This window comes from Heloderma suspectum, chromosome 3, assembly GCF_057233095.1.
Source record: "Heloderma suspectum isolate Gila_16-S chromosome 3, 16-S_ref, whole genome shotgun sequence".
In the NCBI taxonomy this organism is placed as follows: domain Eukaryota; kingdom Metazoa; phylum Chordata; class Lepidosauria; order Squamata; family Helodermatidae; genus Heloderma; species Heloderma suspectum.
The window spans coordinates 179,189,297-179,210,771 of NC_139460.1; the positions used below are offsets into that span (position 1 = coordinate 179,189,297).

General features: G+C 50.6%; 1 protein-coding gene across 2 annotated transcripts; it reads right to left on the minus strand.

Moving 5' to 3' along the window:
- Positions 1–4,286: 4,286 nt before the first annotated feature.
- On the minus strand, positions 4,287–21,434 carry LOC146350474 (myb/SANT-like DNA-binding domain-containing protein 7). Of its 2 annotated transcripts, XM_084845093.1 has the most exons (7): positions 20,989–21,434; positions 20,487–20,601; positions 8,128–8,154; positions 6,739–7,351; positions 6,343–6,414; positions 5,872–5,937; positions 4,357–4,552 (listed from the first exon to the last, which is right to left on the minus strand). In XM_084845093.1, exons 4-7 carry the CDS (start codon positions 7,208–7,210, stop codon positions 4,512–4,514), a joined length of 651 nt encoding a protein of 216 aa, XP_084701219.1. In that variant the 5' UTR covers positions 7,211–7,351; positions 8,128–8,154; positions 20,487–20,601; positions 20,989–21,434; the 3' UTR covers positions 4,357–4,511. The 2 variants fall into 2 exon arrangements, with proteins under 2 accessions (XP_084701220.1, XP_084701219.1); XM_084845094.1 differs by lacking the exons at positions 8,128–8,154; positions 20,487–20,601 and having other exon boundaries at positions 4,287–4,552; positions 20,936–21,054.
- Between the last annotated feature and the right edge of the window lie 41 nt (positions 21,435–21,475).

The following is a 21,475-nucleotide window of genomic DNA, read 5'->3' on the forward strand; positions in this document are numbered from 1 at the left end:
GTCATCAATATGCGGATGACACGCAGCTCTACCTCTCGTTCAAATCTTCACCAAGGCTGGCCGTGGAATCCCTGTCCAAATGTCTGGGGATGGTGAGTGGCTGGATGGGGAGGAATAAGCTGAAGATGAACCCTGACAAGACCGAGGTACTTTTGGTGGGAGACAAGAGGAAGCTAGGGGATGTTGACCTGGTGTTGAATGGGGTATGGCTACCCTTGAAAGACCAGGTCCGCAGCCTGGGGGTCATTTTGGACTCCTAGCTGTCCATGGAGGCTCAGGTGTCAGCTGTGAGCCGGACAGCGCTGTATCAACTCCATCTGATACAGCGGCTTCGCCCCTTCCTTCCCGACCATCTTCTCCCATTGGTAGTACATGCCCTGGTCTCCTCTCATTTAGACTACCATAATGCGCTCTTGTGGGGTTACCCTTGAAGACAGTTAGGAAGCTGCAGCTGGTACAGAACGCGGCGGCTTGCCTGATTAAAGGCAGCAGCTGGCGAGATCACATCACTCCAGTGCTGAAGGAGTTGCACTGGTTACCAGTTGTTTTCCGAGCCAAATTCAAGGTGTTGGTTTTGACCTTTAAAACCCTATATGGTTCCGGCCCAGCCTATCTTAAGGAGCGCCTCCAGCAACACCAGACAGGCCGCTTAACAAGATCAGCCTTCGATGGCCTTCTCTCTGTCCCATCAGCCAGGACAGCTAGACTGGTGGGGATGAGGAAGAGGGCCTTTTCTGTGGTGGCCCCCACTCTGTGTAGGGATGGGCAAAAGTCCCTTACCTGGTCCCGCAGCTTGCTTCGTGGTGGGGGGGAGGCGCTTTGGTTCTCCCCCCGAAGTTCAGGCGAGGGGGGGGAGGCGCCCCGCCTCGCCCGGTGGAAATTCAGGCCGGGGGGGAGGCGCCCCATCCCTCGCCGGCGAAATTCAGGCCGGGTAGAAGCGCCCCGTCTACCCAGCCGTGAAAAAAAAAGTAAAACACACACACACACCCGTGATAGGCTACGTAACGATTTACGTAGCCTATCACGACTAGATTTCCAAAGTCAGCCGTGATAGGCTATGTAAATCGTCATGTAGCCTATCACGGGTGACTTTGGGGAAAAAAAAAAAAAAGCACGTACGCAAATGGCAGCTCCCATGGGGACCGCCATTTGCGTTCCTTATTTTGGCACGTCTAGTCTACATAAAGATTTACGTAGACTACGGCGAAAATAAGGGCAACGCAAATAGCATTTTTACGTAGATTAGACGTGCCAAAATAAGGAACGCAAATCTTTACGTAGACTAGACGTGCCAAAAATAAGGAACGCAAAATAAGGAACGCAAATCTTTTTGCGTCCGCCGCCCCCGCCCCTGCCAAAACGCCGCCGGGACCCGCCGCCGAGAGGGACATTCGCTGAAGGTAAGTCCCATCCCGGGGGGGGTTGGGGGCCGGCGGAGAATTTCCCCACCAATTTCGGGGGGCCGAATGCATTGGCATTCGGCCTCCTGAAGATTCGGGGAGAAATTCTCCGCCATCCCTAACTCTGTGGAACTCCCTCCCTAGGGAACTCCGCCATGCCCCCTCTTTAATGAGCTTCCGCTGTGCATTAAAAACATGGTGGTTCAGGCAGGCATTTGGGGTGGGTTAGGGTATTTTAGAAAACGTTTTTATTGTAGAATTTTATTGTTTTAAACTGTTTTATTGTATCCTGTACATAGCCCAGAGTGGCTGGGTGACCAGCCAGATGGGCGAATAATAAATTTAATAATAAAAATAAATAAAGGTGGCGATGCCTCTGAGCAGTATCACCACCCCCATGAGAAGGAAAGAAGTGAAAAATAGCACAACGGGGACAGCTATCTAAAGAGAATGACCCAGTCCTGCAATGACACCGGATGGGGAAAGAACCAGCATTGATCTGGAATTCTCTGCTTGTGTGATACAGCCCTAAAGTATAGCTTACCATAGGGAAACTAACCTCAGCATGTATAAACCCAGTAAAAACAGCCTTAATTAACAAGAAACATTCTAGTTTCAAATCATGCCTTTGTGCTAAATATAGCTAAATGTAAATATTGCTCCTAGATTATGTAGCTATCAAGAAAAAACAGGAACAAAACATAGTTGTGAATCTGATAAAACAAATTTCAAATTGGAATTGGCAGGGTGTGGACTTTAGGCCGATCTACATTGCGCCCGCCACCACACTGAAGTCGGGGCCATGTTGGGTTATACACACTCGCATTTTTACGTGATTATCCTCACCTACCTGTTTTCCCCGCTCCACTCCCTCCTCGAACGCGGGAGCTGGTGCCTCGCAGTTACCCAGCATCAAAGCAGGGCAGCCGTGATTGGAGGAGCGGCAACTCCTCTCGCCTCTGCCGAAAAACTGCCTCCCCTCCCCTCATGTCCCCTCCCCTCCCTTGTGGGATTTGCATCCAGCAAAGCTGCCGTGATAGGCTACGTAAGTATTTACATAGCTTATCACAGCAAGCCAAAAAAAAACAGCGTAAGCAAATGGCGGTGGCTACGGCGGCCGCCATTTGCATTCCCTATTTTTAGCCATTTTAGCCTACGTAAATATTTACGTAGGCTATTACGGTGAAAAAAAGGGGAATGCAAATAGCGTAGTTGGCGCTATTTGCGTTCCTCCCCCCCCCCCCGCTGTAATAGCTTATGTAAATATTTACGTAGGCTAAAACGGCAGGAAAAAAAGGAACGCAAATGGCGCCCACTATGCTATTTGCGTTCCCCTTTTTTTTGCCATAATAGCCTACGTAAATATTTACATAGGCTAAAACGGCTAAAAATAGGGAATGCAAATGGTGGCTGCCGTAGCCACCGCCATTTGCGTACACTGTTTTTTGGTTTTTCTGGCTTACCGTGATAGGCTATGTAAATACTTACATAGCGTATCACGGCTATGATGAAGAAGCAAACGGCGGTCGCAGGGCGGCCGCCATTCGCAAGTCAGCACGGACGGCAGCAGGTAAGTGCTCCATTTCATGCGCCTTTCATGGGGGGGGCGGCTTCATTCTGCCACGGATTTTGGGGGGCTGAATGCACTGGCATTCGGCCTCACCGAGATCTGTGGCGGAATTCTCTGACATCCCTACTAACGGGGCTGGTTTGACAGAGGCATCTGGGGACACTAACCGCATTGTGTTGGACACCCTGGGGCTTTCCTACGTGAATGACGACCAGCTGCATAATGAGCAGGGGAACAAGGTCCGGAGGGCGCTGTGCGAGTTCATGTGGGAGAATGGGGGAGGATTGCATTGAGGGGACATGTCCTGGGAAGCCTGTTGGGGCCAGTTATGTGGTGGAGGTGGGTCGGGTTGTTGTTTCTATGTCTGCCTTGTTTTTAGTTCGCTCCTGGTTACTTCCCCACTTCCGTTCATGTTTTTTTTTCCTCTGATTAAAAGTGTTCGAACAACCATAAGTGGCTCCCACCCCATTCTCCTTCGCGTGCGCGAGAGACGGCAGCCGCCACCCCCACTTCTCTAAAAGCTTATTCGAAGAATCAGATTCGGAGCTTCATCAACAGGTGGCACTGTGTCCTGGGGACAATGCTCCTGGAGCTGGGCCCTGCCCCGCGTGCCCCACGGACAGTGTGGCACAGGTAGGGGAACAGCCAGCTGTCTGGGAGCAGCCCATTGCAGCACACCGAGGGAATGTTGAGAAAAGGTGAAAGGGTGCCTGGCCCGCCACAGGGCGAGCCCCCCATCCCATGGGCAGCCCTACGCTGTCTCCCCGCTCCGCTCACATGCCAAATTACGGGAAGAGCAACCCACTGGCATTGTATCACGTCCTACGCGGGCGCCCAATCAGTAGGCTTGCGCTAATGCCTCTTCCGCCTCCGCCACCACAGGTGCGGCCGCGCCGGTGACAGTGGGGCAGCCTGCACCAGTCTCAGCGGGAGCTGCTGTCGCGGGGCCCAGTGGAGCAGTTTCGGGGCAGGCGGGAATAACCACCACCGTCCTCGGAGCTGTCATCTGTCTGGAGGGAGCCGTGAAGACCAGTGAGTATCTCATTCTTGCGGCTTCCGTGTTTGGGAAGTATGCAGATTTCTTCACACAGGGGCCCTGATCGGGATGTCTCCCTTCTTTTCAGTGGGCAAGATAGAGAAGCGGCTGTCCCGCCTGGAAAGGGATGCGGGGGAAGAAAAGAAGAGCTGTCGGGAGGAGGCTCGGGGGAGGGGGGGCAAGCGTTAAGCTGGGGTTGTTTGCACCAGGGGGGTGGAGCAGGCATTTTTCTTATGTAAATAGCACTTAAAAAGAACACGAGCACTTAAATAATTTTTTTACATAAACCCGACTTTGTGGTGTTGCAAAGCTTTCGTCATGTCACACAACTTGTTGGAGAGCTTTTCTTTCTATAGAACTTTACTATTGGGATGACGGGGAACACACAGGGGAGAAACCGGAGCAGGGCCCCGCACAGTGGTGCGGGGGATTTCTCTTTGGGCATCCGAGTCTCGCTGGGGCCTCTCTCTGGCGCACAGCATCTCCCGCCATCCAAGTCGCAATTCTAGGCAGCTCCCGAAAGGTTCTGTCCCGGCATCCCCTGAACTGCAAAGAAAACATGAACACAACATGGGGGCAAAACATAGGCTTTTGCAAACCACGTCGGTGGAGAGTACCAGGGCTCACCAGCTGTGGCAATCCTGTATGAAAATTTAAGGGCACACTGAACAGTGCGGGGAAGATGGGAACTTTCCAGGGGAGTCTCTCATGGGGAGAATTGTCTGGGGTGCTTGTGCAGCCACGCAGGCCTTATCCGAGCACCCACAACACGCCTTGGTGTGGATGTTCAGGGGGAAGGGACTTCCACATGACCCCGGAAGGAGATTCTACCAGTGGCCACCCCTGGGCTTGGTGGGCTCCTGTCACGTTCTTGGCACTTGGGGGGCCCCCAAGTGTGCAATCGTGGGGCTGTTCCCTGATGTTCTGGGGTTTGTCTATGCTGCACCCTCTCATCCCTGGGGGGGGCAAAGTTTCCCACCCTGAGCGATGATCAGGCATCTTTTCGAGCATTGCCCGGAGAATGTCCGCATGGGCATCCAAGGAGGTGATGAGTGCCCTCCTATCCCTGCTCGCAGCCTCCTCGTCTAGAGTGGATTTTCTCACATATTCCCTAAAGACCTCCACATCTCCTTCCATGACTGCAAGGACATGATCATTCTCCTCAGTAGTGTGACACATAATGCATTCAGCAATCTCATTGGCCACTCTACGGCTCCTCCTATTTCTGATCTGTGACAGGCACGTAGCGGGGGATAATGTGGCCTGCCTGTTGGTTACTAGACGCTATGTTAGAGAGAGTTGAAAAGGTTTAGGCATGTGGTTCAGTACAGCTTTTGGGGGCTGGCATAGGGCACTAGCCTCGCACAGGAGCTGCATGTGAAAGTCTTCTTGGCAGAACCCACGGTCGTCCCCCAGTAACAGCCATCCCCGCCCCAGGTAAAGACCGGGTGTGTGAGAGGTGTCATGGGCGGTGCTGCATTAGAATTTATGGGCAGAGGCCAGGCTGAAAGAATCCCCACGCTTCGGATGCCAGGCAGGTATGGGTCCTTCAAACCACCGCGATTACAGCTAGCTTCCCCCCCGACCCTGCGGTGAATGAACACTGCAATCAGCCCCCGGCGTTCCCCATGAGGGCGTGTCGGGGGGGTTGGGACGTGGAGGGCTTGCTGATGCTGATTGGTGACCACCACCAGCGGACCTTTGCCAGGGCTTACCCCTATGGGTGAACCATCTTGTTGCCCGGGGGGGAATTGCCACAGAGGGGCAGTCTGCGGGGGCCCTGGCAACTCACATGTTGCACGCCTGCTTGCAGATCTCCTTCCCCGGGCCCCAACTCACGGGAGTACACTAATGTCCTGGCCTACCTGTGTCGTCCAGCTCCTCTGGAGCGCCCCTGCTTCCCCTATCTGCACGTGCTCTCCGCCTCGCACCTGGGAAAGCATGGAGGATGTCAGCCAAGCAAAAGCGAAACCCACTGTCTTTAAACCCGCACCGTCCGCCTCTCACCCAAGAGCCGCCCAGAAATTTCAAACCCCAGCGCAAGCAGGCTTCAAGGTGGGGCTGTGATGCGCCTAGCTGGGGACACCAGAGCGACCCAAGCTGCTCGTTACAGGGAGTTTGGGAGCAGCCCATCAAGGTCCCCGAGATGGCTAAGCGGTAGGCACATCACGCAGCAAGGGGCTTCAACATAGCGCCGTGCACTGCAGTGGGAGGGCCCCCTGATAACTTTGTGTGAACCGCTCAAGGCACCAGAGCAGCAGAGTGTGGCCACCGCTCCCTCCCCACACAGTGACCAGCTGGTGCACAGAAAGGCTTTGGTGTGCCCCCCAACTCACCGCTTCCACCATGGTGGCAGGTGTGCTCTTCCTGGGAGTGCCCTTCTCCCTCCAGCTCCTGGCTGACCAGCTCTGCAAAAAGTGTGTCTCATGTTTGCCGCAGTGTCCTTGGGCATGTGCTTGTTTAAGGAAGCAGCCCCCCCCCTTCTTGTTCCCGGACCGCTCCCCTCATACCCCCCAGAATCTCCCCAACACGCAACCAGGCAGTAATGTAAATTATGCAGGTGGGCCCAGGCCTGGGTGGCCGATGGTGCAACCTATGGCTGTAGGTGGCAGGGCTACGTGCGTGGGGCTACCATGGGACCATGCAGAGCGGAGTATGTGGCCATGCCCCCAAAGCACAGCCAATGCACCACGCACACCACCCCAGACACTGAACTGGGCTCCAGCACCTACCCACGTCATGCTCCTCCAAGGGAAGGCGATCCCCCTCTTCCAGCAATCCCTCGGACGTCTCTGACGGTGGTCCTCCCTGACGTTCCATCTCTGGGGTCTCTGCACGCATGGTGCCACAGGAAATCTGTAAACGTCCGGAGACACGCTTGGGGCGAATGGTGGCATCCCCCCGGAGAATGCTGTGGAGCTCCATGTAATATGGACAGGTGGCGGCGTTGTTCCCTGACCTGGAGTTATGGTTAGCCACCCTCCTGTACTCCTGGCACATGGACTTGGTCTTTCCTCTGCACTCAATGGCGCTACGGTGGTGGCCCCACTCAGTCATCTGCCTGGAGATCTCCTCGAAGAAGTCCAGGTTCCTGTGGCTGCTACAAAGCTGCTCCTGGATCTTCTGCTCCCCCCAAATGTCCAGCAAATCCATTATCTCCGTGCGCCTCCACCATACCCCTCTTCCCTTGCTACTCAACGCCATCCTCTGTTGATGTGGATGGTGGAGAGAAGGGGGGCACGATGCAGCAGATTTTTCCGAGTATGGCACAGGTCGGGATTTCGAGCAGCTGCAGTGGGATCTCCCCACCGGTGAGGCTCACCCGGAGCTATGCACTGCAAGAGCCTAAGAAAGGAACACAGGGAAGTAAATATCAGAGTGGGGACTGGCCCACATAGTCGTCACAGTCCGGGGGCGGGGGGGCATCGCAGGGCAGCAGCATGTCATGTTCCGGATTTGGAGCACCTTCCATGCTGGGTGCGCCCCCACCCATGGTACCAGCGGGAGGCTCTATTGTCGGCCCGTGAAAGTGAGACAGAGCACGGTGCTGAGGCAGGGAAAAACCGAAAGCGGGGGAAGCCACCTTGACTCATGCGCCAGGGCAAATGCAACCCCCTGGCGCCATGTGCCAAGACACGTTATGTGTCCCCGCGGGCCAATAGCGCACAATCCCCGTAATGATGTTCCAGCAGGGTCAGCCCGCATTGTTTTCAAAACAATGGGCATTCCTTGACCGTTGCAGGGAGGGGGGGGGACACACACCCCTCATACGGGGGGAAATAACACCCACAAAACTCTGGGGAGGGTGGTGGAGACGGGGCCACCTTGTGCAGTACACGGGGGCATTCTTGGAGAAGGGACGGCATTTGCAGTGGAGAGAGCAGCGTGGAAGTCTCTAAAAGAATAATTTATCCGCAGTGCCGGGTCCAATTCGAGGCGGGTAATGCATAGTATGAAAGGCGGGTGGTGAAACCTCACTGGAAGCGAAAAAACCCATAAGTGTAGATCGGCCCTTTGTGGGGAGTCATGGGTGGCAGTGCTGAAATATTGGTAATAAAACTTAAATTTAAGCATGAGTCGAGTTCTTTGAAAAACAAACATAAAATTGCTTGGATCCTCACCACCACCAAGAATTCCCTGGGAAAGGCCTGTGAACAAGAGACAGGACATTAATGCAACATAATTTCCTATGTATTACAATATGTTTATATGATTGTGGGGAAATACATTTCCACTCACATTCTCGAAATTTCAAATTCATAAAAATGAGCATGCATTTCTTGCAGCTCTAAAATATCAAACAGAGCAAAATATTTAAGGAACCCACTATAAACCCATCATCATATCATCTTCAGGAACCGGGTAAAAGAAGGGTCCATGAAATCAGAAAGGGATCCTCATTATTTCATATGATTTTTAAAGGGAAAACCCACAAAACCACCATCCAATCACAGAGCACATCTGCCTCCATGGACTGAACCAGAAAAATCATGGATCCAGCATGCATGGGCACCACCATAGCACAAAAACACGGATTCACAGGGATCCTCATAATTTTTACAAGGAAAATCCCTCAAACCACATTCCAATCACAGAGCACATCTGCCTCCATGGACTGAACCATGAAAATCACAGGTCCGCCATTTGCTGGCACCACCACAGTGCAAAAATGTGGATCTGAGGCAGAGATCTGAGGCAGGGATCCTCATGATTTTTACAGGGAAAATCCCGCAGACTACACTCTAACCACAGAGTACACCTGCCTCCATGGACTGAACCATGAAAATCACAGATCCAAAACTTGTGGGCACTGCCACAGTGCAAAAATGGATATAAGGCAGGGATCCTCTTGTTTACATATGATTTTTACAGAACAAAACCCCCAAATCATCATCAAATCACAGAGCACATCTGCCTCTGAAGACTGAACCAGGAAAATCTTGGATCTGCCACTCGTGGTTACCTCCACAGTGCAGAAACATGGATCTGAGGGGCAGGGATCTTCAGGGATCTTCATGAGTTTTACAGGGAAAATTCCCCAATGACCATCCAATCACAGAGCACATCTGCCACTGTGAACTGATCCATGAAAATCATGGGTGCACCATTCATTGGTGCCTCCACAGTGCAAAAACATGGATCTGAAGGGCAGGGATCTGCAGAGATCCTCATGATTTTTACAGGGAAAATCACCCAACCCACATTCCAATCACAAAGCACATCTGCCTCCATGGACTGAACCATGAAAATCACAGGTACACCACTCGTTGGTGCCGCCACAGTGCAAAAATGTGGTTTCAAGGCAGGGATCCACAGGGATTCTCATGGTTTTTACAGGGAAAGGCCCCAAACACCATCATATCACAGTACACATCCATGCCGAGGGAATGAACTACAAATAACATAGATTTGGGGTTTCATGGCACCGTCACGGTACAAAAACATGGATAGGAAGCACAACTCAAAAGCCATCAAAGCACAGAACTCAACTTTGTCCAAGTATGTACACTAAGAATCCCAGATCTGCTGCTTCACCTTAAATGGTGTGAACTATTTATGTGAGGCATGGATCCTGATGGATCATCTGGATTTTACATGTAGTGTATCCAGAATCATAGCTGAATCACAAAGCACATCCATGTCAATGGCAGGATCCTATACTTCTCAGAACTAGTATGGGAAAAAAAGAAAGAATTCAAAATGCAGTTCCTTATGGGTCCTCTGGATTTTAATATAGTGTCCCCACAAATACATCATTGCATCACAGATTGCATTCATGGCCACAGAGCAAAGTATTAACATTATTGATCCTGTATTTCATGGAACATGTGTGATGTAAAAACATGAATCCATAACAACCACGCTCCGATGCTGCATGGAACCACCATGGCATAAAAACATGGATTTGGGGCATGGATCCTACGGATTTTTATTATTTTTTACAGAAGGTGCCACAAAATTAACCAACAAATCACAGATCATTTCTGTGTCCATGGATTGCACTATGCATCATAGATCCACTGATTTGTGGTGCTGCCATGCCACAAAACATGGATCTGAGGCACGGATACTCATGATTCCCCTGGATTTTTATGGGGATGCCTTTGAAATCACCATCACATCACAGATGTCTGTGTCCAGGGAGTGAACCATAGAAATCACTGATCCAGAACTTCACAGTGCAACTATGGTGAAACATTAGGGTCTGAGTTCCAGATCCTCATGGATGCTCTGGATTTTTGCGTGGGAATCTTGAATTGGGCATGGAAATGAACTGGGAGACAGTGAATATGGCACAATACTGGCATAATATGGTCATAATACCCAGTTCCAGTCAGTACAGTAGCTGCCATATTTTGTACTAACTGAAGTTTCCAGATTGTATTCAAGGGCAGCCCTACGTTCAATGCATTGCAGTAATCTAACAGGATTACCAGCACATGGATCGTTGAAGTAAGGATGTCACTATACAGATAGAGTTGTAGCTTTCATATCAGCCCAAACTGGTAGAAGGTGCTTCAGCCTCAGAAGCCACTTGCACCTCTAGTGACGAAGTTGGGTCTATAAGCACCCCCAAGGTACGGACTTGATCCTAGTATTTGGGGACTGCAAACCCTTCCAAAACAGTAAGAACATCACGCACCTGGAGAGTCAAACCACCCATCAGCACTACCCCTACCTTGTCCTGATTGAGCTTCAGTTTATTGGCCCTCATTATGTCCATCACCATGGGCAGGCATTGATTAAGCACATCCACTTCCTCACCTGGATCAGATGAGAGAGACAGAACTATGTTCCAACAGCATGCTGATGACACTGCACTCTAATGACCTCACTCAGCAGTTTCAGTGTAGATGTTAAGTAGCATGTGGGACAAGATGGAACTTTGTTAGACCCCAAAGCATGCCATGGAGTTCAGCAGCCATCCCTCAGCACCACCTTCTGTAAATGGCCCTCCAAGTACGAATGGAACTATTGCAAATCTGTACCACCCACACGCAACTCAGACAGCCTATCCTGATGGTTGATGGTATGGCAAGCCACTGCAAGGCCCATGAGAATCAACAGGGTTGTACTCCCCTTGTCTTTCTCCCAGCAAAGGTCATCCCACAGAGTGACCACTGCATTTTCTGTGCCAAACCCAGGCCGCTGTCTGATGTTAGTGTCATTGGTACAATGGGCAGGACCTTCTCTGTGTTGGCAACAAAGCTTTGAAACTGTCTCCTGTGGGAAATGTGCCTGTCCTCCTTTCATGCCACCTTCTGAGAAATGGTGAAGGTTAATGATAATTGAAATTGAGGTTTTATCCCTCTGAATCTGTATATTTACTCTCTCTTTATACACATTGGTGCTGTTTTGTATATTATTTTATTTTGTAAGGTTTAATGTTGTATTGCTAATTTATGGTGTATTGATAACTGACTTGCCACTTCTTAGCAGAAAAAGAGCAGAGAAATAAAATAACATACTTTTAGTTAGGGATGTTGGCAAAATCTGCAACAGATTCAAATGAGTTCAGATTCTATTAATCTGATCTGTGCATGCTGCTGCAAACTGGCTTCTTCTGAGTCGCACGGATTCTGTGGGCTTCCAGACCATTCTTTTATTTTAGGTGGAGATTTGCATCAATGGTCATTAGTACTATTGCATACTTGCAATAATGTGTTAATGCACATTGGCGCTAATGCCAAGATTCCCTCATGGAAAGTAATCCATTTCCATCAATGAGTGATTGACGGAATGAAAGACACCTAACAAACACAGACAGAACGGGTCTAACAAAATCTGTACACCCCTACTTGGATTGGATTACCTGCAGGTGAATGTGAACTGTAATAAGATGGCAGGTGTCAAGAATGGGTTAATAGAGTAGGAGCCATGAGTCACCTATGCAGCAGCCACCTGGAGGATGATTGCTTTTTGCTGTTTCTCAGCCTCCAGCTCAAGGTCATGATTTGCCCGGCTAATTGGGAAAATGGTAACAGCCATTCCTGGTGGGAAGATGCAACCTCTTTGGAGTGGAGTGTCCCAGGATTGGGTACCTTTGGATTGGGTACCTAGAATCTGCCTTGGGTTGCTAGGGCGGGGCAATAAAAGGAGGGCTAAGGAAGAGGCGGAAGGGCCCTGACGGTAGGGTGTGCTGCTCGTAGGGATGTACGAAAGGCACTTACCTGGTCCCGCAGCTTGCTTCGCGGTGGGGGGGAGGCGCTTCGGTTCCCCCCCTGAAGTTCAGGCCGGGGGGGGAGGCGCCCCGCCTCGCCCGGCCGAAATTCAGGCTGGGGAGAAGCGCCCCGTCTCCCCGGCCGCGAAATAAAAAAGTGGGGAAAAAAACACACACCCGTGATAGGCTACGTAACAATTTACATGGCCTATCACGGCTTGATTTCCAAAGTCAGCCGTGATAGGCTACGTAAATCGTTACGTAGCCTATCATGGGTGACTTTGAAAAAAAAAAAGCGCGTACGCAAATGGCAGCGCCCATGGGCGCCGCCATTTGCGTTCCTTATTTAGTCCCGGTAGTCTACATAAAGATTTACGTAGACTACAGCGAAAATAAGGGCAATGCTATTTGCGTACGTGCTTTTTTTTTTCCCCCAAAGTCACCCGTGATAGGCTACGTAACGATTTATGCAGCCTATCACAGCTGACTTTGGAAATCTAGTCGTGATAGGCTATGCAAATCGTTACGTAGCCTATCACGGGTGTTGTTGTTTTTTACTTTATTTTGTAATGGCGGTGGCGGCAGCCGGCCGGAAGACCGGCCACCGCCCCCACCCCCGACGAACCGCCACCGAACTTCCGCCGGGACCCGCCACCGAGAGGGACATTCGAGGGAGGTAAGTCCCATCCCGAGGGGGGCGGGGGGGCGAGAATTTCACCAACAATTTCGGGGGGCCAAATGCGTTGGCATTCGGCCTCCCCGAGATTCGTGGAGAAATTCTCCGCCATCCCTAGCTGCTCGTCGATGGCTACCCTGGGATGCCCATACTTTGGTATGTATAGGATAGACTAGCTAGCTTTCTTGTTTTGTTCTTGGGAGTTTGTGCCTTGGTGTTTGGCGTTTCTGGTTTTGTTTAGAGTTTTGTACCTTGCAATTTCCTGTACTCTCCCTATTCCTTCCTCTTTGTTCCATTCCCCTAATAAACTTTTACCCAACTTTCAGTTGGTGTGGTGCGTCCTGAATAACGTCAGTGCTAAATACAGTGCCGGTTGGCCTGGGAGGGAGCTACTAGGTTAATTTGGGGGAAACTGAGGCCAATTTGGGCCTGGTCTACCTTGCAGGTTTGTTGGGGTAAAAACCAGCAATCCTTCACAGCAGGCATGCCTCCAAAAACCATGAAGATCCATTAGGTCTCATGCCTCAGGGACAGGTTTTCATATCATTATGATTCCAGGCTGGGGCTTGTGTGCAAGAGTCATGAGGACCCTGCTTCTGACCAAAGCTTGCGCAGCATGGTGTGGTGGCACAGCATGCTGGATCCATGCTGATTTTTACGGTGCACTCCATAGACCAGGGTGTAAAGGGTGACTTCACATTTGATTTTAGATGTTCCATGTAAAAACTATTAAGATGATTCAGGAGGATTCATTCCTCTTATACTGTACCTGTTGCTGTTCCATGGGGACTTGCTCCAATGGATACATACTTTTTAGAGGCCAGTGTGTATAGAAGCATGAGAGCTGATTTGATTATGGATTTGGAGAAATAGGCCTGGTTAACATATCACAACAATCCTGGGTTGTGAGTGTGGCAGCATGCTGGTGGACACTGCCCAATCGCTTCTGCTGTGAGTGGGTGCACCAAAACAACCGGGGATATGCTGGCCCCTTGCTAGTTCATCGTGACATGCAAACCAGGATCTCTTGTTTGTCTATTCACGGTCTCCCAGAGCTATAAGCCATGGTTTGATTTGCGGTTATTTCTCTGGCTTGTTCAGGAAGAGACAAGCTAGACTTCCTTGTTTGCACATCACGATAAACAACCCAAGGATAAAACATTCCTGGATTACTTAGCAGCTCTCACTCACAGTGGGAGAGATCAGGTAGCATGCACTAGCATGCTCACTCATCCGTATAAACCCATGGTTTAAAGAAAGTGACTACAGGTTCCATGATTTTTAAGGTTCAGTTCTGAGGATACATGCCTCAAATCCATGCTTTTGTACTGTAGTGGAACGGTCAAGTGCACCATCACTAATTTGGTTTAGTACATGGGCATCTGTGTGATCTATGATTTGACCATAGTTTCACTTGGATCCCATATAAAACTCAGATCCATGTTTTTGCGCAATGGCTGCACCCACAAGTGGCAGCCCCATGGTTTTCATGCTTCAGCCCATGGAAGCAGATGTGCTCTGTGATTGGATTATGGTTGGAGGGACTTGCTCTGTAAAAATCACATGAAATCAAGGGGATCCCTGTCTCAGATCTATGTTTTTGCGCCATGGATGCACCCACAAGAGGCACACCTGTGATTTTCATGGTTCTGTCCATGGAGGCAGATGTGCTCTGTGATATGATGGTGTTTCAGGGTATTATAAAAATCATGAGGATCCCTGCCTCGTATCCATGTTTTTACACTGTGGAGGCACCCATGAGTGGTGTGGAACCATGATTTTTCTGGGTCAGTCCGTGGAGGCAGATGTGCTCTGTGATTTGATTGTGATTTGAGGGATTTGCTCTGTAAAAATCATATGAAATCAAGACGATTCCTTCCTCAGATCCATATTTTTGCACCATGGCTGCACCCACGAATGCTGGATCCATGATTTTTCTGGTTCGGTCCATGGAGACAGATGTGCTGGATGGATGGTGGTTTTGTGGGTGTTCCCTTTAAAAATCATATGAAATCATAAGGATCCCTTCTTGATTTCATGGATCCTTGCTTTACTTTTATCCTCATCTTCATACAGTAAATTTGGTTGTTCCCTTCCCGGCCTATCAATAGGCTCTGCATAATAGAAGGACTCCCTTCTTATGCAGAAAAAGAACACTTCGTAAATGAAAAAGAACCGCCCCATTGGCTTGGTGACCACTGAGCATTCTTATTGGGTCTCAAGAGCTATAGAAAGACATTAACTGAACTGAGTGTCAGTTTAAAAAAAGAAAGAAAAAGGAGGAGCATGAGGAGGCGCCCCAGTGACAAAGTGTCAGCAAACGAGTGAGTTAAGCAACTGTGCGAGGTAAGCAACAGGGCAAGGAACTCTCCCCCCTTACTCCATACTCACAGTAAGTAACTGTAAATAAATAACCATAAATAATTTCCCCACCTTCTCATAGTAAACAACTAAGTTTTCCAGGGAACCCCCCCTCCAAAAAAAACCAGTTATGAAGGTAGAAAGCCAGCAGTGGGGATGGGGCTATCCAGTGTATTGCACTGAGTGCCACATGTATAACTTTCTACCTGCTGGACAGAAGTCGTGGGTGTGTGCGTTCCCTTGAAGCCAACGTTGCTGACCTGGAGAAGCTAAGAGAGGCAGAGAGGTTGATGGATGTGACCTTTAGGGACCAAACAGTGGTGTCCCATTCCATGGGTGACCTTCCATGTCCTCTGCTGTCATGGAGAATGTGGATCTTGGGGAAGGAGGGCATCATTCTGAGGAAGAGGAAAATGATCCCTTAGAAGGGACCCATTCCTCAGAAGATGAACAAATATCCTCTCGCACCGAGGATGTGCCTCTGCGGGGAGGGGGGCTTGTGGTAGTGGGAGATGCAATCATTAGACACATAGACAGCTGGGTTTGTGATGGGCGTGTAGACTCCATGGTGAATTGCCTGCCTGGTGAGAAGGCTGCGGATATCATGCACCGTCTAGATAGCCTAGTAGATAGTGCTGGGGTGGAGTGAGTGGTCATGGCCCATGTTGGTACCAGTGATGTGGGGAAATGTAGTCGTGAGGTCCTGGAAGCCAAATTTAGGTTGCTAGGTAGGAGGTTGAAATCTAGGACCATCAAGGTGGCTTTCTCGGAAATGCTATCTGTTCCATGCATAGGACCAGCTAGACAGGCGAAGCTGAGGAGTCTTAATGTGTGGATGAGACAGTGGTGCCGGGAGGAGGGGTTGAGATTTGTTAGACACTGGGGAACGTTTTGGGACAAGCTGGGCCTGTACAAGAGGGATGGGCTCCACTTGAACCGAAATGGAACCAGACTGCTGGCGCTAAACATAAAAAGGGTGGCAGAGTAGCTTTTAAACTAAACCCAGGGGGAAAGCCAACAAGAGCTGGGAAGCATCTGGTTTGGATTAAATCATCCCAAAGGGATGAAGATGAAAATGTTTTTGATTGCCCAAATGTAGAAGGGGAGGAAATCAGAGGCATCTGGGGAGGGATACCATGTATAGGTGTTTCTATGCAAATGCTAGAAGCCTCTGCACCAAAATGGAAGAGTTGGTGCTTGATTTTAAAGGAAAACCTGGATATAGAGGGCAGTACAGAAACCTGACGGAGCAGAGAGAACCAGTGGGATATGGTCATCTCTTGATATAAATACTACAGGAAGGACAGGGAAGGGCGTATTGGGGGAGGCGTTGCCCTGTACGTCAAAGAGGGCATAGTGTTGAGCAGACTAGAACATCTAAAAGGGACAGGCTCTTGCTAGGGATGTACGAAAGTCTCGTTACCTTTTCGCAGGGGTGATTCACGGTGGGGGGGGGGGCGCTCCGCACCTCCCCCCCAAATCCTAACCCAGCCGGCTCTGCTCCGCGGCAACTCCACGGAGCCACCGGCCGGGTGCATTCGCAGGCGTGTGGAGCCTGTGGATGCAAATGGCGGCGGCTACAGCAGCTGCCATTTGCATTCCTGTTTCTGGCCATGATAGGCTACATAAATATTTACGTAGCCCATCATGGTGAAAGACAGGGGCGCAAATGGCGGCTGCTATGCTATTTGCACCCGTTTTTTTACCGTGATAGGCTACGTAAATATTTACGTAGCCTATCACGGCAAAAAAACAGGAACGCAAATGGCGGCGGCTACGGCGGCCGCCATTCGCTTCCCCATTTAAGCCGCAATAGGCTACGTAAATATGTAGCCTATCACGGCTTAAATGGGGAAGTGAATGGCAGCCGCAGACACGGCCGCCATCACAAAGCAGCGCGAACGGCACCAGGTAAGTGCTCCGTTTCACGTGCCTTTCGCGGGGTGGTGGGTCAGGGGGCTTCGTTCCGCCATGGATTTCGGGGGGGCCAAATGCACTGGCATTTGGCCTCACTGAGATCCATGGCGGAATTCTCTGTCATACCTAGGTAGGGATGTACGAAAGTCACTTACCTTTTCGAAGGGTGACATTCGTGGTGGGGGGGGAGGCACTCCGTCCCTCTCCCTGAAATTCTGGCCGGGGGGGAGGCGCTCCGTCCCTCCCCCCCAAATCCTGGCTGGTTGGCTCCGCTCCGCAGGGATTCTGCGGAGCCGCCGGCCGGATCCACCAGTGGCCAGACATCCTGCCGCTGGCTAGCAGGGACGCAAATGGCAGCGGCCATTGCCGTTTGAGTCCCTGCAGTCAGCCGTGATAGGCTACGTAAATGTTTACGTAGCCCATCACGGTTGATTTAAAAGAAAGAAAAAACACGCGTATGCAAACGGCGGCGCCCATGGGCGTTCCTTATTTTGGCACGTCTTAGTCTACGTAAACATTTACGAAGACTAAAACGGCGAAAATAAGGGGAACGCAAATAGCGTAGCGTCTACACTATTTGCGTTCCCCTTATTTTCACTGTCTTAGTCTACGTAAATGTTTACGTAGACTAAGACGTGCCAAAATAAGGAACACAAATGGTGGTGCCCATGGGCGCCGCCATTTGCATACGCGCGTTTTTTTTCCCCTTTTAAATCAGCCGTGATAGGCTACATAAACATTTACGTAGCCTATCATGGTGTTTTTTAAAAATCTGGCCATGATAGGCTACGTAAATCTTTACGTAGCCTATCACGTTTTTTTGTTTGTTTTTTGAACTGGAAATGGCAGCGGTGGCGGCCGGTCTTCCGACCAGCCGCCACCGCCACCGCCGCCAGGAAGATCCGCCCAAGGTAAGTCCTGTCCCGTGGGGGGCAGACCATTCCACCACCAATTTCGGGGGGCCGAATGCGCTGGCATTCGGCCTCACTGAGATCCGTGGCGGAATTCTCTGACATCCCTACTAAAATGTATACCACAGGTTAGGAAAGGTAGCACCAAGCCCAAGAGGTTGCTGGTATGGTTAACAAGCAGTGTTAAGGGAGCTACTAGAGAAAAGAGAGCATCCTTCAGAAAATGGAAGTCGTGCCCAAGTGAGGAAAACAAAAGGGAGCACAAGCTTGCACAAAGACGATGCAAGCAGACAGTAAGAGATACAAAAAAGCATTTTGAAGAGCATATTGCTAAGAACATCAAAGCCAACAATAAAGAATTCTTTAAATATATCAGAAGCAGAAAACCAGCTAGGGAGGCAGTTGGACCATTGGATGACAATGGAGTTAAAGGAGTACTGAAAGAGATTGCAGAGAAGCTGAATGAATTCTTTTCATCCATCTTCACTGCAGAAGATATAGGACAGATATCTGTGCCTGATGTTTTCAGGAAGAGAGTCTGAGGAACTGAGGCAAATAGTGGTGACAAAATATGAAGTTCTCAACCTTACTGATAAATTGAAAGCAAATAAATCACTGGGTCCAGATGGTATCCATCCTAGAGTTCTCTGAGAACTCAAATATGAAATTGCTGATCTTCTAACCAAAATATGCAACACATCCCTAAGATCAGCCTCTTCTATACCAGAGGACTGGAAGATGGCCAATGTAACACCAATTTTCAAAAAGGGATCCAGGAAATTACAGGATGGTTAGCTTAAGGTCTGTTCTTGGTAAATTGGTTGAAGGCATTATTAAAAATAACATTAGTAAGCATATAGAAGGACAAGCCCTGCTGAAAAAGAATCAGCATGGCTTCCGCAAAGGTAGTCTTGTCTCACTAACCTTTTAGAATTCTTTGAGAGTGTCAGTATGTAGAGAGGGGTGATCCGGTAGACATTGTTTACTTGGACTTCCAAAAGGCTTTTGACAAAGTCCCTCACCAAAGACTCTTGAGCAAACTTATTTATTTATTATTATATTTATTTATATCCCGCCTTTTTCCCAATACTGGGACTCAGTATAAACTTAGCAGTCATGGAATAAGAGAACAGGTCCTCTTAGAGATCAGTAACTGGTTAAAGAACAGAAAGCAGAGAATAGGAATAAATGGTAAATTTTCCCAATGGAGGGAAGTAAATAGTGGGGTCCCACCGGGATCTGTATTAGGGCCAATGCTTTTCAACCTGTTCATAAATGATCTGGAATTAGAAGTGAGCAGTGAAGTGGCCAAGTTTGCAGATGACACCAAATTATTTAGGGTGGGTAAAACAAAAAGGGATCGTGAAGGGCTCCAAAAGGATCTCTCCAAACTGGGAGAAGGGGCATCTAAATGGCAAATGCGGTTCAATGTAAGCAAGTGCACAGTGATGCACGTTGGGGCAAAAAATCCCAACTTCAAGTATAGCCTGATAGGATCTGAGCTAGTGGTGAGTGACCAGGAAAGAGATCCTGGGGTTGTGGTGGACAGCTCAGTAAAGATGTCAACTCAGTGTGAGGCCGCTGTAAAAAAGGCAAACTCCATGTTAGGCATAATTAGAAAAGGGATTGAGAATAAAACTGCCAACATCATAGTGCCCCTATACACAACTGTGGTGCGACCACACTCGGAATACTGTGTACAGTTCTGATCACCACACCTAAAAAAAGATATTGTAGAGTTGGAAAAGGTGCAGAAAAGGGGAACTAAAATGATCAAGGGGCTGGAGAAACTCCCCTTTGAGAGAAGGTTACAACAGCTGGGATTCTTTAGCCTGGAAAAAAGGAGGGTAAGGGGAGACATGACAGAGGTCTACAAAATTATGCATGGTGTGGAGAATGTGGATAGGGAGACATTGTTCTCCCTGTCATAATGCTAGAACCTGGGGTCATCCTAGGAAGTTGATTGGTGGGAGACAGGACAGATAAAAGGAAAGACATCTTCACACAGCACATAGTTAAACTGTGGAATTCGCCACCACAGGATGTTGTGATGGCCACCAGTTTGGATGGCTTTAAAAGGTTAGAGCGATTCCTGGAGGAAAAGGCTATCAGTGGCTACTAGCCTTGATAACTAATGTGCTACCTCCAATACCAGAGGCAGTGAGCCTATGTGCACCAGTTGCTGGGGAACTTGGGTGGGAAGGTGCTGTTGCGCTCCTGTCCTGCTTGGGGTTTCCTGGTCAACAGCTGGTTGGCCGCGGTGTGAACAGAATGCTGGACTAGAGGGACCCTTGGTCTGACCCAGCATGGCTCTTCTTATGAGTGGGGATTGGTCTGCTAGACCCCCTAACACCTTCTCCTGGTGAACCTCCCAGCCCATCCCGGGTCCTTAATTGCCCCACCAGGGGTGCCCCCTCCCTGACCATCATGTTTTCAGCTTGTAGGAGCTGGCACCTTTTAGCTTCGGAGTGTGGGTGAGAGAGGGATTTGTCGGCAGTGGTCGAAAAGTGCTTCCTCTGATCGTAGTTATCTCCTCATGAGAACCGTTTCAGCGGCAACCCTCTAACAGCTTAAAACAGAATGCGGGTGTGAGAGAACAAGGTAGGAGATTGTCGCGCATCCCCCCCCCCCAGCCCACTTCTCCCGTACAGCACAGGGAGGGGGAGGTAAAAATATCCGCCTTCCGCACTTCACAGCGCAGTGGCTGCGCGGCATCCATCCTCGAGTCGGACTGCTGGGTGACTGCGCCGTATAGCTAAATCGCAACCGAACCCCGGAGCTCGCTGTGGCGTTGGCGCGGGAGGAGTTCCCAACTGTCCCCACCTCCCGATTCTTTATGAGCCCCCCACTGGCTTTAATCTGAACGATGCCGAAACTTATCGCCCCACCCGCACCGCGTTTACCGAGGCTTGCCCCAGCCTGCGCGGAATCCGAAGGCGCGCGCGCATTCACACACCGGCAGGGCGGGCTGCGGCGCCCTCGCCGCCTAGCTGGCGCCCCGAAGACCCGCACGGCTAGTCCCGCCCCCGTGCTCGCATGATCCCCACGCTGGCCCGCCACACCACGCTCGGTGGCTGCCGGGCATGCGTGCGAGCCGTGCCACGGTGAAACACCGACGGGAGGGAGATGGGAGACGGCCGCGCTTCGGGAGGCCCCGTCCCGTCCCTTCACTCCGCGACCTCCAGCCGGCAAGGGCAGATCGGAGGCGGGTCGCGCAGCCGGGCCCCGTCTTCCTCTCTGCGGAGGGATCCAGCCGGCGCGTTCGCCCCCGCGCACGGGCCGCCCGCTGCGCGCCACCCGAGGTCCGCCCGTGGCGAGGGCTCCGCTCCCCAGGCCGGCCTGGGAGGCGCTCGGCGTAGAGCGCCTCGCCGCGCCACCTCGCTGGCCGGCGCTCGGCTGGCTGCCAGCCAGCGCCCCGAGCCCCGCCCCGACGGACGGACCTC

Coding starts and splice junctions, on each gene's coding strand:
- LOC146350474 (XM_084845094.1), bottom strand. CDS start 7,210: ATGGCGTTGAGTAGCAAGGGAAGAGGGGTATGGTGGAGGCGCACGGAG. Junction 6,415..6,738: donor CTTGGAGGAGCATGACGTGG/GTAGGTGCTGGA, acceptor CACTTTTTGCAG/AGCTGGTCAGCCAGGAGCTG. Junction 5,938..6,342: donor CTGCCACCATGGTGGAAGCG/GTGAGTTGGGGG, acceptor ATGCTTTCCCAG/GTGCGAGGCGGAGAGCACGT.